General features: G+C 35.2%; 1 protein-coding gene across 7 annotated transcripts in view; it reads left to right on the top strand.

Annotated features, from left to right (window-relative positions):
* PPP2R2B (protein phosphatase 2 regulatory subunit Bbeta) overlaps nt 1-18,789 on the top strand; it is a 482,712-nt gene that overhangs the window by 46,132 nt on the left and 417,791 nt on the right. For 3 of the 7 annotated variants that reach the window (XM_055388728.2, XM_063706849.1, XM_055388729.2), the window contains one exon: nt 832-903. The exons of the other annotated variants lie outside the window; for them this stretch is intronic. In XM_055388728.2, coding sequence (XP_055244703.1) covers nt 832-903 — 72 coding nt within the window. The remainder of the gene's footprint in view (nt 1-831; nt 904-18,789) is intronic. 7 annotated transcript variants of the gene reach the window in all.

Genomic DNA, 18,789 nt, shown 5'->3' with positions numbered 1-18,789 from the left:
GTTTACCTATGTAACAAACCTGCACATCCTGCACATGTGTCCCTGAACTTAAAATAAAAGTTGGAAATTTTAAAAAATAATCACTGTACTTTATACACAAAATATTAATATAGAACACTAAAATTCTAAGAAAATCCATTCAGAAAAAGCAACAATTATTACAACACTTTGTGAAGTGATTTAGCATGATTATATTTTTATAGTACCAAACAACCAGGTAGAAAATTAAAATTTTAATCAATTATCTAGACATCCAAACTGTTTCTTTTTTTCCCTTCAGTTTTCATTAAAACATTTGCAGTTATATTAAGATAGACTCTTGGTCTTTGAGGTTGTTTATCTTCCTAAAATTTTTCTTAACTATTTTTCTCTTTCCATTCTCTCCTATTTCAAACTAAACTTCTTGGCAGATGTAAATGACTTTCTACTTTGCATGTAATTTTGTTTCTTGGATAACAGAATAAATGAGTCAAGCTAAGCCCCAAGATTAAATGGTCAAGCAAAGTCAGTCTTTCTGATTTTCCTGAACTCAAAGCCTTGAAAGTCTACTTATTAGTGGGTTGTTCTAACAGAAGACAAAGGAATTCAGAGAGAATGACCTGACTTTGGTTTGTCCCTCTGATATGGTTTGGCTGTGTGTCCCCACCCAAATCTCATGTCAAATTGTAACCCCCACATGTTGAAGAAGGGGCCTCGGGGGAGGTGATTGGATCATGGGGGAGGCCTTCCCCCTTGCTGTTCTTGTGATAGAGTTCTCATGAGATCTAATGGTTGAAAAGTGTGGCACCTTCTCCCCTCACTCTCTCTCTTTCTCTCCTGCTACCATGTAAGATGTGCCTTGCTTCCCCTTCGCCTTCTGCCATGATTGTAAGTTTCCTGAGACCTCCCCAGCCATGCAGAACTGTGAGTCAATTAAACTTTTCTTTATAATTTACCCAGTCTCAGGCAGTTATTTATACAATAGCAGTGTGAGAACGAACTAATGCACCTTCCTTCTGGGAATGATGTTAAATGAGCTGAGTTCAGAGATTGCTACCAAAGTTTTATCTGGCTGTCATGATATGAAGTGTTCTCTCTCCCTTCCTCTTCCTCCCCCCACCCCACACCTCCCTCATTCTACCACCATCACTGATTACCAAAAGGGTTGTTTAAAAAAAGTTTCAGTCATCAGTTATCCAAAGTCTTTCTTATCATTACCTGGTTCCTAAAGTTCACTTGAGATAGTAAAATGAAATACTGGTTAGCTTTGTGGTCTTGAGAAACTAATGGAAACATTCCAAAACTCATACATCTTATCTATAAAGTACACATTATAATAGGATCTAATTTAGAGGGTTGATGTAATAAATAAATGAGATAATCTAGCACATTGACAGGAACAAAAGATCAATTGAACATATACAATCATTATTATTACAAGAAATATGTAATAGTTCTATAAGAAGAGAGAGGGTATAGGGAAAAAATTATGGATTTTAAACTTTACTTATTTCCTTTAAGTAAAGAAAAAATAAACATGGACTCATTCCAAAGAAATGACATTTAGAAGAGCAGTGGCATGAGAGCTTGAGAGTATATTCCTTTCATTGTCATTCACTGCGATATTCCACAGATAAGTAATAAGGACTTACTATGGGTCATTATTTTATTAGGGGTCACTATTATTTTAGATGCTGGGAAAATGGTAATGAATAAAACAGACAACAAAAGGAAAAATATTCTAAATAAATAACTTGAGTTAGCTATAAAAATTGTGAAGAAGATAATACAGGATAGTGTGATAATGAAAGATTGAGTGGCCATTAAATATGGTGGTCCAGGAAGCTAAAGATTTGAAGGACATGAGGTCATCAGCCATACAAAAACCAGGGGAGAGGATCTTCTAGACAGAGGGAAAAGCAAGTAAAAGGGAACTTAAGCAGTAATGAGCTTACTATGTTAGCATAAAAGAAAGCAGAGCAGTGTGGCTAGAGCTTAGTTTGCAAGGGGAAGAATGATGAAGCCAGAGTCAGTATGAAAGGTAGGCGCTAGGCCATATATGGCCTTAAACACCATAGTAAGAAACTTGGCTTTATTTTCAGTGTAATAGGAAACCTTTGCAGTTTAAAGTAGGTCAAGGACTTAATTTTTTTTTTTAAGGTATTTGGTTGCTGTGTAGAGATAAATGATAGGGAAACAAGAGTAGGAGGCAAGAATACCAATAAGAGGCTATCACAGTTGGTGAACAAGAAAGGACAGAGGCTTGGATTAATGCAACAGCAGAGAAGATATAAAGAAATGAATAGATATTGGATCAATTATTTTGGAGGCAGAGTTGATAGGATTGCTAGTAAATTGGATAAGTTTAAGTATGGTGTCAATGAGGGAAATATGAGTGGCAACCCTGTGATGAAGGCTTGACTTGCTATGTAGGCTTATAGATAGCAAAGAATGAGGATGAATCATTACCTCCCAACCCACCATCTGTCTCCATCCCAAACCCCCTAAAACCTTCCCAACCCCATTCCAGTCAGAAGTCATCTAAGCAAAAAGAAGTACAGTCTAGCTATGAGTATCTTCTCAGGTTCATTCCACAAATAGTCATTCATATCTGTTACTATGTTCTAGACTAAGTTATGAGTACTGGTCATACAGTAGCAAGCAAGATAGACACATCTCTGTTGCAGTGCAACTTATGTTCTAATGGGAGAAGTTAGTAAGATTAACTTTGAGTTGTGTATCATCCCTCCATAGAGTGATATCAAATAGGCCATGAGTTTTGGGAAGAGAACAGAATGAGAGGTATAGATGGTAGTTAAAGCCATGCACATGGGTGGTTATTAAGAGAAAAAGTAGAAATTGAAAATAGAAGGAGGCCCAGGACCAAACATTTATTGGCCTGACTTCCTGGTCAGTAATCTTCTCTACTGTTATAGTACAACAGCTTTTAAGTCCACTGATTCTTAATTTGAGTATTTAATATTTATTTTATTAACCTAAGGTTTTCATTTGTCACTATGGCATGGTCTCATAATTTTCAAAAAATCAAAAAACAGTAGATGTTGGCGTGGATGCAGTGAACAGGGAACACTTCTACACTGCTGGTGGGAATGTAAACTAGTACAGCCACTATGAAAAACAATATGGAGAGTTTGGAGATTCTTTAAAGAACTAAAAGTAGAACTACCATTTGATCCAGAAATCCCACAACTGGGTGTCTACCCAGAGGAAAAGAAGTCATTATTCGAAAAAGATACTTGCACACGCATGTTTATAGCAGCACAATTTACAATAGCAAAATTGTGGAACCAACCCAAATGCCCATCAATAAACAAGTGGATAAAGAAATTGTGGTATATATACATACGATGGAATACTACACAGCCATAAATAAGAATGAATTAACAGCATTTGCAGTGATCTGGATGAGAATGGAGACTATATTCTAAGTGAAGTAACTCAAGAATGGAACACCAAACGTCTGTGTTTTCACTGATATGTGAGAGCTAAGCTATGAGGATGCAAAGGCATAAGAATGATACAGTGGACTTTGGGGACTTGGGGGAAAGAGGGAGAGGGGGGTGAGAGCTAAAATACTATAAATATGGTGCAGTGTGTACTGCTTGGGTGACAGGTGAACCAAAATCTCACAAATCACCACTAAAGAACTTATTCATGTAACCAGACGAGATAGACACACCTCTGTTCCAGTGCCATTCTTACAGGAGTAAGGTGGTATCACATTGTGGTTTTGATTTGCATTTCCCTGATCATTAGTGATGTTGAGCGTTTTTTCATATATTTGTTGGCCATTTGTATATCTTCTTTTGAGAATTGTCTATTCATGTCCTTAGCCCACTTTTTGATGGGATTGTTTGTTTTTTTCTTGCTGATTTGTTTGAGTTCGTTGTAGATTCTGGATATTAGTCCTTTGTCAGATGTATAGATTGTGAAGATTTTCTCCCAGTCTATAGGTTGTCTGTTTACTCTGCTGACTGTTCCTTTTGCTGTACAAAAAGCTCTTTAGTTTAATTAGGTCCCAGCTATTTATCTTTGTTTTTATTGCATTTGCTTTGAGTTCTTGGTCATTAAATCCTTGCCTAAGCCAATGTCTAGAAGGTTCTTTCCAATGTTATCTTCTAGAATTTTTATAGTTTCAGGTCTTCAGTTTAGCTTGTTAATCCATCTTGAGTCGATTTTTGAATAAGGTGAGAGTTGAGAATCCAGTTTCATTATCCTACATGTGGCTAGGCAATTATCCCAGCACCATTTGTGGAAAAGAGTGTCCTTTCCCCAGTTTATGTTTTTGTTTGCTTTGTGGAAGATCAGTTGACTGTAAGTATTTGGGTTTATTTCTGGTTCTTTATTATTTTCCACTGGTCTATGTGCCTAAGTATAAAGGATAGAAAATAAGAAAAAAGCCTAAAGATACAGGGGACATAGGAACATATTTTTTATTGAGGTCTAAGAAGTATGACAGAGAGGTAATGAGCAATATCAATATTTGAGGAGATACCAGCTGAGATTTTTCTAAAATTTATGAAAACAATTGAACTACAGATTTAAGAACTGTTATTAACTCCAGTCAAGATAAATTTAAAAAAAAAAACAACAATGCCTAGACACATCATAGTAGAACTGCTAAAAAAAAAACCAAAATCTTAAAAATAGAGAGAAACACATACTACCATGAAAACAAAAACAGTTGGACAGCTGAATTTTAAATGAAATTATGGAACCCCAAAGACAATAGAGTCACAGCTTTAAAATGCTGAAAGGAGCCAACTGCCACTCTTGAATGCTCTATCTAATAAAATAACCCTTAAGATAAAAGCAAAATAAAGATTTTTTTTTTTTGAGGTGGAGTCTCGCTCTGTTGCCCAGGCTGGAGTACCATGGCGTGATCTCGGCTCACTGCAAGCTCCGCCTCCCGGGTTCACACCATTCTCCTGCCTCAGCCTCCCGAGTAGCTGGGTCTACAGGCGCCCGCCACCATGCCCAGCTAATTTTTTGCATTTTTTAGTAGAGATGGGGTTTTACCGTGTTAGCCAGGATGGTCTCGATCTCCTGACCTCGTGATCCGCCCGCCTCGGCCTCTCAAAGTGCTGGGATTACAGGCATGAGCCACCACGCATGGCCATAAAGATGTTTTTAAATGAGTAAAATATGAGATAATTTATTGCAAGGAGAGACATGCATTTAAAATACAGAAGTGAGTGACCAATAATGAAAAGTGTTGTATGTTGATAGAAAAATGAACAGAAATAATAACGTCATGTAAAGTTTAAAATAGGGGACAAAAATAACGCAAATAACAGAAGGAAGGGATTAAGGGAGTTAAAGTTATTAAGCTCTCTTAGACTTTCAGGGAAGTAGTAAGATAGCTAATATAAATTAGACTTTAATAATTAATAGATGTATGTTGCAATTTCTGGTGCAATCAATATTTTTTAAATGGTAAAATAGTTCATCAGTTACAAGCTAATAGAGGGAAATTTCAGAAGTTAAAAATACATTCCTAGCCCAAAATAAAACAAATAAACCTATGGTAGTTACATTAATTGTAAATGGACTAAAAAGCTAAAGGCTAGTTCTAGAACTGAATTTTTAAAAATTATATTATCAATAAGCATGAGAAAAATCTCTCAGCAAGCTTCATGTAGAAGGGAACTTTTTAATGGGATATTTTCATAGAAAATATTAAAGTACTTATAGGCAAACTATTAGAATGAACAGGTAATTTTGCAAGGTGTTTAGATACCTAATTAACATGTAAAATGAACTTATATCTTCACATGATAACAAAAAACATTTTAAATGATTTGGGGGGTTATATCATTTATAAGAGCAACATAACATCAACTACTTAGGAATAAATCTAAGTACAGAGGGTCAAAACATCAATACCAAAAAACTTTATTAGCAGAAAGTAAGGAAGACAAGTGACTGGAGGAATATATCATGTTCACAGATGGAAAGACTCAATATTGTAAAGTTGTTTATTCTTTCCTAGGTGATATACAGCAACATGCAATTCTAATAAAAATTTCAGGATTGTTTTTGTGGGAACTGAAAAGCTAATTCTTAATTTATATGGAAATGTAAAGCACAAAAAGCCAGCCAACACAATTGGAAGAATAGTAGAGGAATTTTCCACTTATATTAGTCAGCTGGGGCTGTCATAACAGAATATCAGAGACTGGGTAGCTTCAACAATAGAGATTGATTTTCTTAAAGTTCCAGAGGCTAGATTAAGGTGCTGGCGGGATGGGTTTCTGGTGAAGCCCCTCTTCTTGGCTTGCAGACAGCTTCCTTCTTGCTCTGACCTCACATGGCCTTTCCTTTATGCGTGCCCACTCTTGGTGTCTTTTCCTTTTCTTATAAGTATACCAGTCCTATTGCATCAGGACCTCACTTTTATAACCTTATTTAACCTTATTGACCTCCTTAAAGACTCTTTATCCAAATACTGTCACATTGGGGGGTTAGGGTTTTAATATATAAATTTGCAGGGGGGCACAGTTCAGTCTAGAACACCACCTATTAAGATATCTTATAAAGCATCAATAATTAAGATATTGGGTATTGGATGCAGGACAAACAAATAAATCAATGGAATATAATAAAGTCCAGAAACACATTTATATGGATTGCCAATCTTTGAAAAGATGGCATTGCAGAGCAATGGAGAAAATGTGGTCTTTTCAATAAATGGTGTGGAGAAAATTTGAAATTATTTGGGGAGAAATAATCTTGGTCCCTACCACAGGCACATAAAGCAATTTCAGATGAAATGTTTAAAATGTGTAAAATAAAACACTAAACTTTCTAGACCATAACATAAGATAAAATATTGACAACCTTAGGTAGGTTAAAACGTTTAAAATGACATAAAAGGTGATAATAATCATAGAAGGAAATATTGATAAATTAGACTACATTAAAGTTAAATTTTCCTATTCATCAAAAAAAGGAGTTAAAAGACTAAAAAGGCAAGACACAGTGTAGAAAAATAGGTTAGCAAAGCAGGTGACTACCAACAGACTTAACAGATTATAAGGAACTACAAATAAGAAAGACTGACAGCTCAATAGAACAATAGGCAAGAGACTTGACAGGCATTTCAAAAAAGAGAATAAGTACTTGAAAATGTAATCAATTCTATTATCAGGAAATGCACATTAAAGCCACAATGGAATACCACGACATACTGATCAGAATGGCTAGAATTAAAAGGACTAAAAATATCAATGGTTGTTAAGGATATTGTGACACTAAAAATCTCATATGCTACCAGTGCGACTATAAATTATTACAACCACTTTGGAAAATGGGTAAATCCACTAAAACTGCACATACCCATACAGTAAATCCAACTGTTCTACTAAGTATATATTCCAAGAGAAACACATACATATATTCACCAAAAGACATGTATAAGAATGTTCATAGCAGTACTGTTCCTGATAACCCTAAATGAAAACAACTCAAAGTCCATAAAAAATAGAATGACCAAGTAAATTGTGAGATATTTATACAAAGGACTGCTTACAAGAATGAAAATATACTGTATTGCTTCATTTATACACATTTCAAAAACAAAATATCGGAAGTTAGGATGGTGTTTGCTTTGGGATAAAATGGGGAATGACTGAGGTAGGAATCCAAAGGTGTTTTTTGAGTATTCATTCTATTTCTCGATCTAGGTGGTGGTAACATGGGTGAAAAAAATCAGCATTCAGTGCCCTTTCTGTATACCTGTTACTCTTCAATTTAAAAAGCATAGTGCAGTAATCAGGGGCTAAATTATTATTAGCCTTGGTCCTGCAGGATCAAGAAGGGAGAAGAGGTTACTGAATCCTAAAAATGAGAAGTCCTCTTGAGTTCTTTGTTTCTAGAGGAGCCAAGGTCTTCTGTTAAGAGGTAAAGCCAACTGAAGACCTTGCAGAAAATAATATGTGTGTGTAAATATCTCCCACCTTCCCTCTTATCTCCTCTTGGGAATTCCTATAGGCTAAACCCAACCAGCAGTCAGAGAGCATGGAAAGCTGTTGATAAAGTCAACTTCAAGGGTCTCATCTGCCTGAAGTACCGACAAAAGCCACAAAGTCCGTGACAGCAGAGTTGCCTCTTGTTAAAAAGATGTCCTGGAAGCCCCAACCACAGACATCTCTTATCTCTCACCGCCCAAAAGAGACACTTAAGCACCCATAATTGAAAGTGAAGTTGAGAAAATGTATTTTTAAATGAACTTTGTTGGGACATAATTTATATGCAATAAAATGCACCCATTTTAAAGAGTATAATTCAAGGAGTTTTAACACATATATACTCCCATTGATCATCACCACAGTGAAGATACAGAACATTTCAATCATCCCAAAAAGATTACTTAGTGACCATTTATAGTGAATCTCCTTAGCCATCCACACTAAATTTTTTTTTTTTTTTTTTTTTTTTTTTTTTTTTTTTTTTTTTGAGACCGAGTCTCGATTTGTTGCCAGGCTGGAGCGGTGCACTGGCGCGATCTTGGCTCACTGCAACCTCTGACTCCCTGGTTCAAGCGATTCTCCTGCCTCAGCCTCCAAAGTAGCTAGGATTGCAGGCACATGCCACCACTCCCAGCTAATTTTTGTATTTTTAGTAGAGACGGGGCGTCACCATGATGGCCAGGATGGTCTCGATCTCCTTACCTCATGATCTGCCGGCCTCTGCCTTACAAAGTGCTGGGATTAGAGGTGTGAACCACCGCGCCCGGCCCACTAATTTTTAATTGAGGTGAAATCCATACAACATAAAATTAACCATTTTCAGATGAACAATGCAGTGGTATTTAGTACATTTGCAATGTTGTATAACCACACTGACTTGATCATTATATGTTGGCTTATCCTTGTAGAACTTGATATAAATGGATTTGTATTGTATGCGTTCCTTTTTGTCTGACTTATTCCAGCAAACTGTTCTCGTGATTCATCCATGTTATTGCATGTCAGTAGTTCCTTCATTTTATCACTGCGTAGTATTCTATTGTGTGAATATACCAAAATTTATTTATTCTTTTACTTGATGATAGATATTTGTGTGGTTTCCAGTTTCTATTATGAAAAAAGCTACCGGGAACTGTGTTTTAGAAAGCTTTTTGAAAACACATGCTTTGATTGCCTCTGAGTAAATACTAGGAGTAGAACTGCTGGGTCATGTGGTTAGTGCATATTTAGTATTATAAGAAATTTCCAAACTATTTTCCAAAGTAGTTACACTCTCACCAGCAGTGTATGAGAGTTCCAGTTGCTCCACATAATGGCCAACATTTGCAATTGCCACTCTTTTTGAGAATTCTAGTGAGTGTGTAGTAGTATCTTCTCATGGTTTTAATTTTTGTTTCCCTGGTGGTTAAAGATATTGAACATTTATTCATGTGCTTATTGGTCGTTTGTATATTTTTGAGAAATATTTATTTAAATAGTTGTCTATTTAAAATGACTTTTTTAATTTGTTGAGGTATAGTTAGCCTACAGTAAATTGTACATAATAAAATGCACAAGTACATAAGTTTTGACATATATAGAGAGATATATACACATGAAACTATCACTAATTAAGAGAATGAAAATATCTATTACCCTCAAAAAGTTTATTGTGTCTCTTTGTAATCCATCCCTTTCCCTAGCCCTCTTTCTGCCACTGTAGATTAGTTTGCATTTTCTAGAATTTTATATATATAAACTCATAGAGTATGTATTTTTCCTGGCTTCTTTAACTCAGCATCATTGTTTTGAGATTCATCAATGTTACTGTGTGTAGCAATAGTTCGATCTTTTTATTGCTGAGAAGTGTCCCATTGTATGGATATACCATACTTTGTCTATCTGTTGATGGATATTTGGATTGTTTCCAGTTTGGGGCTATTATTATATAAATAAACTTGCTATGAACATTCATGGACAATTATTTATATGGAGATCTATCCTTTTTCCCTCTGGAGTAGGTACTTAGGTGTAGAATGGTTTGATCATACGATAGGAGAACATTTTAAGAAACCGTCAAATTGTTTTCTACAGTGATTGTGCCATTTTACGTTCTCACCAGCAATGTATGAGAGTTCCAGTTCCTCAGCATTCTCACTACCACTTGGTAGAGAAAGTCTTTTTATTTTTATTCATTCTACTAAGAGTATAGTGGTATTTCACTGCAGTTTGAATTTATATTTCCGTAATGACTAAGGAAGCAGGGTATCTTTTTATGTTCTTAGTTGCTTACTTCTAAATGCTAACATTTTGTTATGGATTACCATATCTGTTTCCAGTTTTAGTTACCTCTGTGTCTTCTTTTGTGAAATGTCTGTTCAAATATTTTGCCCATCTTTCAATTGGATTGTTTGCTTTCTTATAATTGAGTTTTGAGAGTCCTTTATATATTCTAGATCCAAGTCCTTTTATCAGGTATGTGATTTACAAATATTTTCTCATGGCCCATGGTTTATCTTTTCATTCTCTTCACGGTATCTTTTACATAGCAGAAGTTTTTAATTTTGATGAAGTTCAGTTTATTAATGTCTTTTTTATAGATCATGCTTTGGTGTCATATCTAAGAAATCTTTGCTTAACTTAAGGTTATAAAGATTTTCTCCTATTTTGGGGTTTTTTTTTTTTATTTGTAATGTCTTCGCGTGACTTTAGCGTTGGGGTAATGCTTGCCTCCTATAACATGTTAGGGATTGTTTCTTCCTTCTCCATTTTTTGAGCGAGTTTACATAAGATTGGTATTTCTTTCTTAAATATTTGAAGGAATTTATCATTGCAACCATTTGGATCCACATTTTGGGGATGATTTTTTATTATTAAAAATGTGATTCCTCTAGTAGATTATAGGAATTTTCAGATTCTTTACATATCAGTTTTGTTAAATTGTATCTTAGAAATTGTCTATTTCCTCTGAACTGGAAAATTCATTAGCATAAAATGGTTGATAATACCCACTTATTTTCTTCTTAAAGTCTGTAAGATCTATAATGAGATCCCTTTTTTCATTTCTGATATCGTCAATTTTTTTTCTCTTTCTCTTTTTCCTTCATTAGTCCAACTAGAGGTTAATCAATTTTATTGTTTTTTTCAAAGGGCCTATTCGTGGTTCCATTTTTTATTCTGGCTCTTATCTTTATTTCCTTCCTTTTCTTCACTTTGATTTGCTCAGTTCTTCTTTTTCCATATTCTTATGGTGGTAGAAGCTTAGATCATTGATTTTAAAACTTATATTTTCTAATATAAGCATTTAAAGCTATAAATTTTCTTCTAAGTGTGCCTTTATCTGCAAGTAATAAATTTTGATGTATTGTTTTGTCATCATTGCTTAGTTGAAATATTGTTGAATTTCTCTTCTGACATTTTTGAGCCACTGGGTTATTTAGAAATGTGCTGTTTAATTTTTAATGTTGGAGGACATTCCAGCTCTATTTTTGTTATTAATTTCTAATTTAATCTTTTGTGGCCAGAGAGTGTTCTCTGTGTGATTTTAGTTCTTTTAAATTCTCTGAGCCTCACTTTGTAGCCCAATATATGATCTCTTGGTGAATATTCCACATATACTTTTTAAAAATGTGTATTTTTTTAGGTGTTGTGTGTTGTGTTTTTCAATGTCAAATAAGTGAAATTGGATAATAATGTGTTTGCATCTTCTGTGTAATTAGTGATATTCATTCTACTTGTTCTATCAATTACTGAGAGAGGAATGTTGAAATTACCAAATATTATTGTGGATTTGTCTATTTCTCCTTTTGCTTCTGTTAGTTTTTTATTTACATTTTTGAAGCTGTTTTATAGGGCCAATCTGCATTTAATATATTAATGTCTTTCTGATGTACTGACCCTTTTATCAGTGTATTAGGGTTCTCCAGAGAAACAGAACCAGTAGGTGACAGATAGATAGACAGATAGATAGATAGATAGATAGATAGATAGATAGATAGATAGATAGATAGAGGAGGGGATTTATTATGAGAATTGGCTCATGCAATTATGGAGGCTGAGAAGTCCCATGATATGCTATCTGCAATTTGGAGAATAAAGAAAGCCAGTAGTGTAACTCAGTCTGGGCCCAAAGGCCAAGAATGATGGGAGCCAATGATGGAACTCCGAGTCCCAGGTGCAGGACCTGAGAACTGGAGGGGCCTGTGGGGTATTGGTGTAAATTCTGCAGATAAGGACGCAAGAACCTGGAGTTTTGATGCCTGGGGGCAAAAGATAGATGTCCCATCTCCAGGAAAGAGCAAATTTGTCCTTCCTCTACTTTTTTTTTTTCTGTCTGGGCCCTCAATGGATTGGAAGATGCCAGCCCACATTGGTGAGGGTCATCTTCTTTACTCAGTCTACTGATTCCAATGCTAATCTCTTCTAGAAACACCCTTGCAGACACACTCAGAAATAATGTTTCACCAGCTATCTGTGTATCCCTTAACCCACTCCAACTGACACATAAAATTACCTATCAGTTAGTATGAATTGTCCCATTTTGGCCCTGGCAATATAGCTTAGCCTGACATCTGCTTTATATGATACTAAGATATCCCTCTTATGATTATTGTTTACATCATAGGTCTTTTTCTGTCCTTTTACTTTTTACCTATGTTTTATATTTAAAGTATATTTTTTTAGGCAGTATTTAGTTGGGTCTTGCATTTTTATCCAATCTGTCAATCTACGCTTTTTAATTGGTGAGCTCATTCCATTTTTAAATTTACCATCTTGTTATTTTCTCTATTTATCCGTCTGCTTTTTGTTCCTTGCTTCTTCTTTTTCTGACTTCATTCATATTAATTATTTTTGGCATACTATCTCCTCTACTGAATTCCTTGCTATACCTCTTTGTTTTGGTTTTCGTTTTAGTGGTTGCTCTAGGATTTATAATACACTTGTCGCAGCATATTATTCCACTTATGTGTAATGTAAGAACCTTACAACAGCATGTCTTTCCCTTTCTGGTTGTTATTATTTCTACACATGATATATGTATACATATGTGTCTAAATATAATATATGTACATATGGCATAATACAATTCATTGTTATTCTTTTTTAAAAAAATTAAAAATGAGAAAATTATCTTTTATATTTACTGACATCTTTATCATTTCTAATTTTTGTCATTCCTTTATTCCTCATTCTTTAGATATGAATTCGCATCTAAAATCTTATGCATGACAATGAATTCACTCAACTTTTTTTCTTTTTTGAAAAGTTCTTTATGTTGCCTTCATTTTTGAGGGATGCAAGAATATTTTCACTCGTTCTATCTAGACTGGGTTTTGTTTTTCCTTTTTTCAACACTCTAGATATTCTCCCATTATCTTATGGTTTGCTCTGTTTATGATGCGACGTCAATGGTAATTCTTAATGTGTATTCCTGTATGTAATGGACTTTTTTCCCCTATTTTTAAGATTTTTATCTTTGTAATTGGTTTTCAGCAATTTTATTATGATGTTCCTTAGAAAAATTTTCTTTGTATTTATCCTAAGCAAATTTTATTGAATTTATTAGTTCTATGGCTTTATTTTCTTATTAAATTTGGATTTTTTTTTTTTTTTTTTGGATGGAGCCTTGCTCTGTCACCAGGCTGGAGTGCAGTGGCATGATCTTGGCTCGTTGCAACCTCCATCTCCTATGTTCAAGCGATTCCCCTGCCTCAGCCTCCCGAATGGCTGGGACTAAGGTGCATGCTACCACACCCAACAAATTTTTTTTTTAATTTTTTTATTTTAGCAGAGACAGGGTTCATTATGTTGGCCAGGATGGTCTCAATCTCCTGACCTCGTAATCCACCCACCTCGACCTCCCACAAGTGCTGGGATTACAGGAGAGTGCCACCGCGCCTGGCCGGAAAATTTTAGCTACGATTTCTATAAATATTTTTTGTGCCCACGCTTTACTCTCTTTCTAGAACTCCAATTGCAGTATGTTCAATGACTTGATATTTTCCTACACAACACTTATGGTCTGTTCATTTATCTTTTAGCCACTTTTTAATGTTTTAGTTTGAATAATTTTATACCCCATCTTCAATTTTATTGTTTTTTTTAACTTATTTTGTGTTTGAGTTGTGTTGAAGCTCATCCAGTAAATTTCATCTCAAACATTGTATTTTTTAACTCCAGAAGTTCCTTTAGGTATTTTTTTCATAGATTTCATTTCTCCCCTCAATATTTTTATGTTTTATTTGTTGTCATTGAACATAATCTTAATAGATTTTTTTAAGTCCTTGACTAATGATATCATCCATCATCCTTATCATTTTTAGAGTTTCTTCTATTGACTGATTTTAATCTTAATCATAGCTTCTTTACATATCTAGAAATTTTTATGTGATGCTGAATATTGTTAATGTTATGTTGTTGAGTATCTAGATGTCTCCCATTAAAAAATATTGGGCTTCATTCTGATAGCAGTTAATTTACTCATTAATAATCATGCTCCTTTTAAGCCTTGTTTGCAAGGTTTGCTTGAATGAATCTAGATTAGCTATCACCCTGTGGCTATTTTAGCCCTGCTGCTAAGGTATAGCCTTTCTTGGGTCTCGCTTCAACATCTCAGGTGGAAGCTCTCTCAGTTTGGGGTGGTTCTCATAGTTGATTAATTTATACCTCCCCAGTATTTTAGGCTCACTGATAGTCACTCTTTGCCAAGCCTGTGGAGTCTCACACTGCACATGTGCATCCTATTAGTATTCAACCAAAGACACAATAGGACTTCTATTGCAGATTTCTCAAACTCTTTCTCTACTCTCTCCTCTCCAGTATCTGCCTCCAAATTATGGCTGCATGAAACTGCCTGAAATTGTCTCTGTCTCCTCAGCTAAGTAAGACTGTCATGTTATCCTCGGGTGCCCCTTTCTTACCCCAGGGTTCATCAAAGGCCTTCAAACTGAAAGAGCAATTAAGTCTGTTTTCCTTTTCTAGGTGGTTACAGTTCTGTGTTGTTCATTGTTTGGTATTCAAAAATAGGAATGTCTTTCCTACATTTTGTACAACAACAGTTTTCTAGATGTTTGCAGTGGAAGAGCTAGTCTGGTACCAGTTACCCCACCATGATCAGAAACAAAAGTCAAAAAAGTATTGTTTCAACTCCACTTCTGTTAACATACACTACCAATTCTGTGTGTCAAAGAAGCTCACAAGTTTTTCAGTGACTATAAGAATTAATGACAATATAGCATATAGAATATCATAATAGACCTGGAAACTTTAGTTATACAGCTCTTGAACTAAAATACTTTCCTAAGCCCTTGGTATTCATGGAATTTGCTTGGTTTGATGTGGAAAATGTTTTCATTTTTCAGTTAAGAATATAAATGCCTGAACTTCAAGAATGTGATTAATATTGACTGGGCTATTCAGTACTGTTCTCATTAGAAGTTAAAACAAGTATAGTAATACCAGATTCTTATCATCTGAGCTCTGAGATCCTTGCAGTATTGAATATACCTTCTCTGTCAATCTCTATCAAAACCCTATAAGCAGAAAGATACAGTCAAGCAACTTTTCAAGCACTGTTGATTTATTTTCACCTTTTGTTTTCTTTCTCCACCCCTCCTGGTCTCCTTCTCTTGCTAAAGTCTATTGTGACCACTTTTTTGTTCATCTTCTTTAATGCAACCCCCAGATCTTTTATGATAGTATAGTACTATCACTATTTTTTAATGCATATATTCACTCAATACATATTTATAAATCACATATGAATTTCTAGGTGGTTTTGTAGACCTAGGGATGAAGTCAACATGTTTCCTACCCCAGTGAAAGTCAATGGTCTGATAGGATGAAAATTATTTATTAAATAATCATATAAATATATCATTACAAAATATGTGGGCTTTAAATAAATGGTACAAGGAACTCTGAGGGTACATCAATGGAGTGTCAGTTTTGATTCTCCAGGATCAAATACCAAGATGGAATTGAATGTGTCACAGGATTTATTAGAAGAAATGACTATGGAGAAAAAAAGAGAGAGAAAATCTGAGTGGGGAAAGCTATAGAAAGTGATGCAACTCTAACATCTTTATAAGGAGAGGGTGGATGAAGAAAGATTGGGTAAAAAGAGCATCAGAGTTGAATGCAGCTCTGAGAACATCTAGGCCAGGTTAATAGGGAGCCCCAGAGCAAAGACTGCCTTCTAGAGAAATCCTCTGTTGATAAGCAATGGCCAGATCTAGTACCCATGCTATACTCAGTCATCCCTCACAGCATGTTTTCCTTGAAACGAGATCTGAGCGGTGTATTCCCATAGCTCCCATACAGAAGAATCAGATCTAGCCTCGGAGGCTGAGAAAGGCTTCTCTAGGAAATATTTTAAATCATCTTTAAGTGATGGCTTTAACATCTCTTTCATGCTACAATGAAAAGAGTAGGTATTCAGGTCACATAGGAGAATATTTCTTAGACTAGTTGTTAAGACAAGAGCCACCTTGCTATATTTTTGGTAGTAGATCCCAGATCCAAAGCACTCTGTGCTTTTAACATATCCTCTTTCAAAGTAATAGATAGACTTTTTTTAAAAAAACAAAACAAAAAACAAAGTAAAACTATTTGGCCAGCATTAGATCTCACTTCACCAGGTTTTGTAGCTCAATCCTCTCATTCAGGTCATTGTGAAATCTAAAATCTTCCTTTTCTCCCACCTTCATGTTTGTGGTGGATATTGTATACATACATTCCACTCCAAACATATTTTTGGTACTAACAAATTGCAAGGATGATCTTATTAACTTTCTTCTGTTTTGGTTGATAAAACAGTTCCAAGTAACAATTTATTCTGAATCTTTTCTATTTTAATTTGCTTTTCTTGACCTCAGCAGATCATAGTTGTATCTTCAAACAGCTACTGTTTTGAGTAACTTTGATTGTTGAACAGCAGTTATTTAAATATTTATGGTCAATCTGTTCCAAAACAATATTGAAATCAACAGTGCACAGTTTAAGAAATACATAAAAATCAATGGGGCAAATTTATGTACCAGAAGATCTACATTTCTAACTAAGTGCCAGATTTTCCATTTATAATTTTTGCAAATGAAACACTTTGGGTAGTCATAAATACTGACCTCTCTGAACATTCCTTTGTGAATTATGATCTTGCAGTAATAAACAGAGAGCAGTATTTGATTTGTAGGCTGAACTGTACAAAGCAAGAACACAGTGCTAATGCTTTTGATCATTCTAATTCATTTTAACTGGCCAAGAGGGAGTTTTTTAAAATAATAACCACCATCATCTTCTGTTCTGAGTTTGCCTGATGTCTGTCTTTACATGTTTTTACCACAGTAGCTTTACCTAGCGTTGGGTCTGGCTAGGTAAGGCATGAATATTCATGAAGTATTCATGAAGGCATGAATACTGGATATTGACCCTTCCAAATCGAGTCCAACTATCCCTCCTGACAGATGGCCATCAACCTCATCTTGAATACTTCCAAGACAGGAAAATACTGCCTTTCAGAGTGGCTATGTCATGACTGGATGATAGAAAGTTGTTTCCAGTGGAAATCTGTGCTTCTGCAATTTCTACACTTTTATTTAGGTTCTGCCTTTCAAAGTCATACAAAATAAATTTACTCTTTCTATTCCATATAATAGTACTTTATATATTTGACAAGTTTTCTGAGGTCCCCTTTCTTTTTATTAGCTTCCAGCCTGTTAGCATTTTTGACATTCCTATCTATGATGCTTAATGCTTTCTAAGTGTGTGTGTGTGTGTGTGTGTGTGCGCATGCATGTGTGTGTGTGTCGTAGACTATAATTCATCTGGGCCTGGAAGATTTCCTACATGCAAAACTACATGGTCCTGTCTTTATCATCTTCTAACTTATCTTGAGCCTTAATTGCTGCTTAAAGACATTGCTTTACCTTTCCAGCTTGAAGATCCTTAATTTTGTTAGGATAGACAAGCAACAGGAATGTTGGAAGCTTTTCTTTCACTGTCATTTGTTTACATGACATCATCTTTTCCAAGTGGCAGGCTTAACCCTGTCTTGTTTTCCTTCTCACTCTAAACCTAATTTACAATGCCTTTTGCCAAAGCTAAGAAACACTTTTTTGCTTGTATCTTACTTTACACTGCAGCTGCATTTGATACCATTGATCAATCCCTCTTTCCTGAAATTCTCTACCCTCTTAGCTTCAACAAATTCATTTTCATTTGATTTTTCTCTTCTCTTTCTCTTTGCATTCCTAATATGCTTCCTCTGTAGGCTCCTCCTCTTTTGCTTTAAATGCTGTGTTCACCAGAATTCTGGTCTCTATGTAAACTTCATCCTTGACTTAGTTTACACACTCCCATGGTTTGAACCACTCTGTATTCTAATGATAACAAATGTTACCTCCAGCTCGAATCTCTCCCTCCCCTAAGGTTAAGATGCTAAGCACAGATGTTCCAGTGTGACTGAAACTGTACTGTCATCTCCCTCCCACATGCCCAGCCTGGGTTCTGCTCTTTCTCTTCAAAGATGTCCTATGATTAGCATCACTGTCTGCACAATCATCCAAATAGAAATCCAGGTTCCTCCCTCCAAACCCATTCATACACCAATCACCAAATCCTGCTGATTCTATTGCCCACAGTTTTTGACTCCATCACCTCTTGTATTATCCTACTTCTCTGGCTTGGGCATTCCATTTCTTTAGCTTGGAGTTTTTCAATAGCCCTGATGTGCATTTTTGTTTGTTTGCCTTTATTCTTGTATTCCTCAGATCTAGCCTCCACCCTGCAGCCAGAGCAATCTATCCAAAACTTAAATCTGACCATGTTCTTTCCCATTTAA

Source organism: Gorilla gorilla, chromosome 4 (genome assembly GCF_029281585.2).
Source record: "Gorilla gorilla gorilla isolate KB3781 chromosome 4, NHGRI_mGorGor1-v2.1_pri, whole genome shotgun sequence".
Lineage (NCBI taxonomy): Eukaryota > Metazoa > Chordata > Mammalia > Primates > Hominidae > Gorilla > Gorilla gorilla.
The sequence above is the reverse complement of the archived record's forward strand: the minus strand, read 5'-3'. Positions and strand labels throughout refer to the sequence as shown.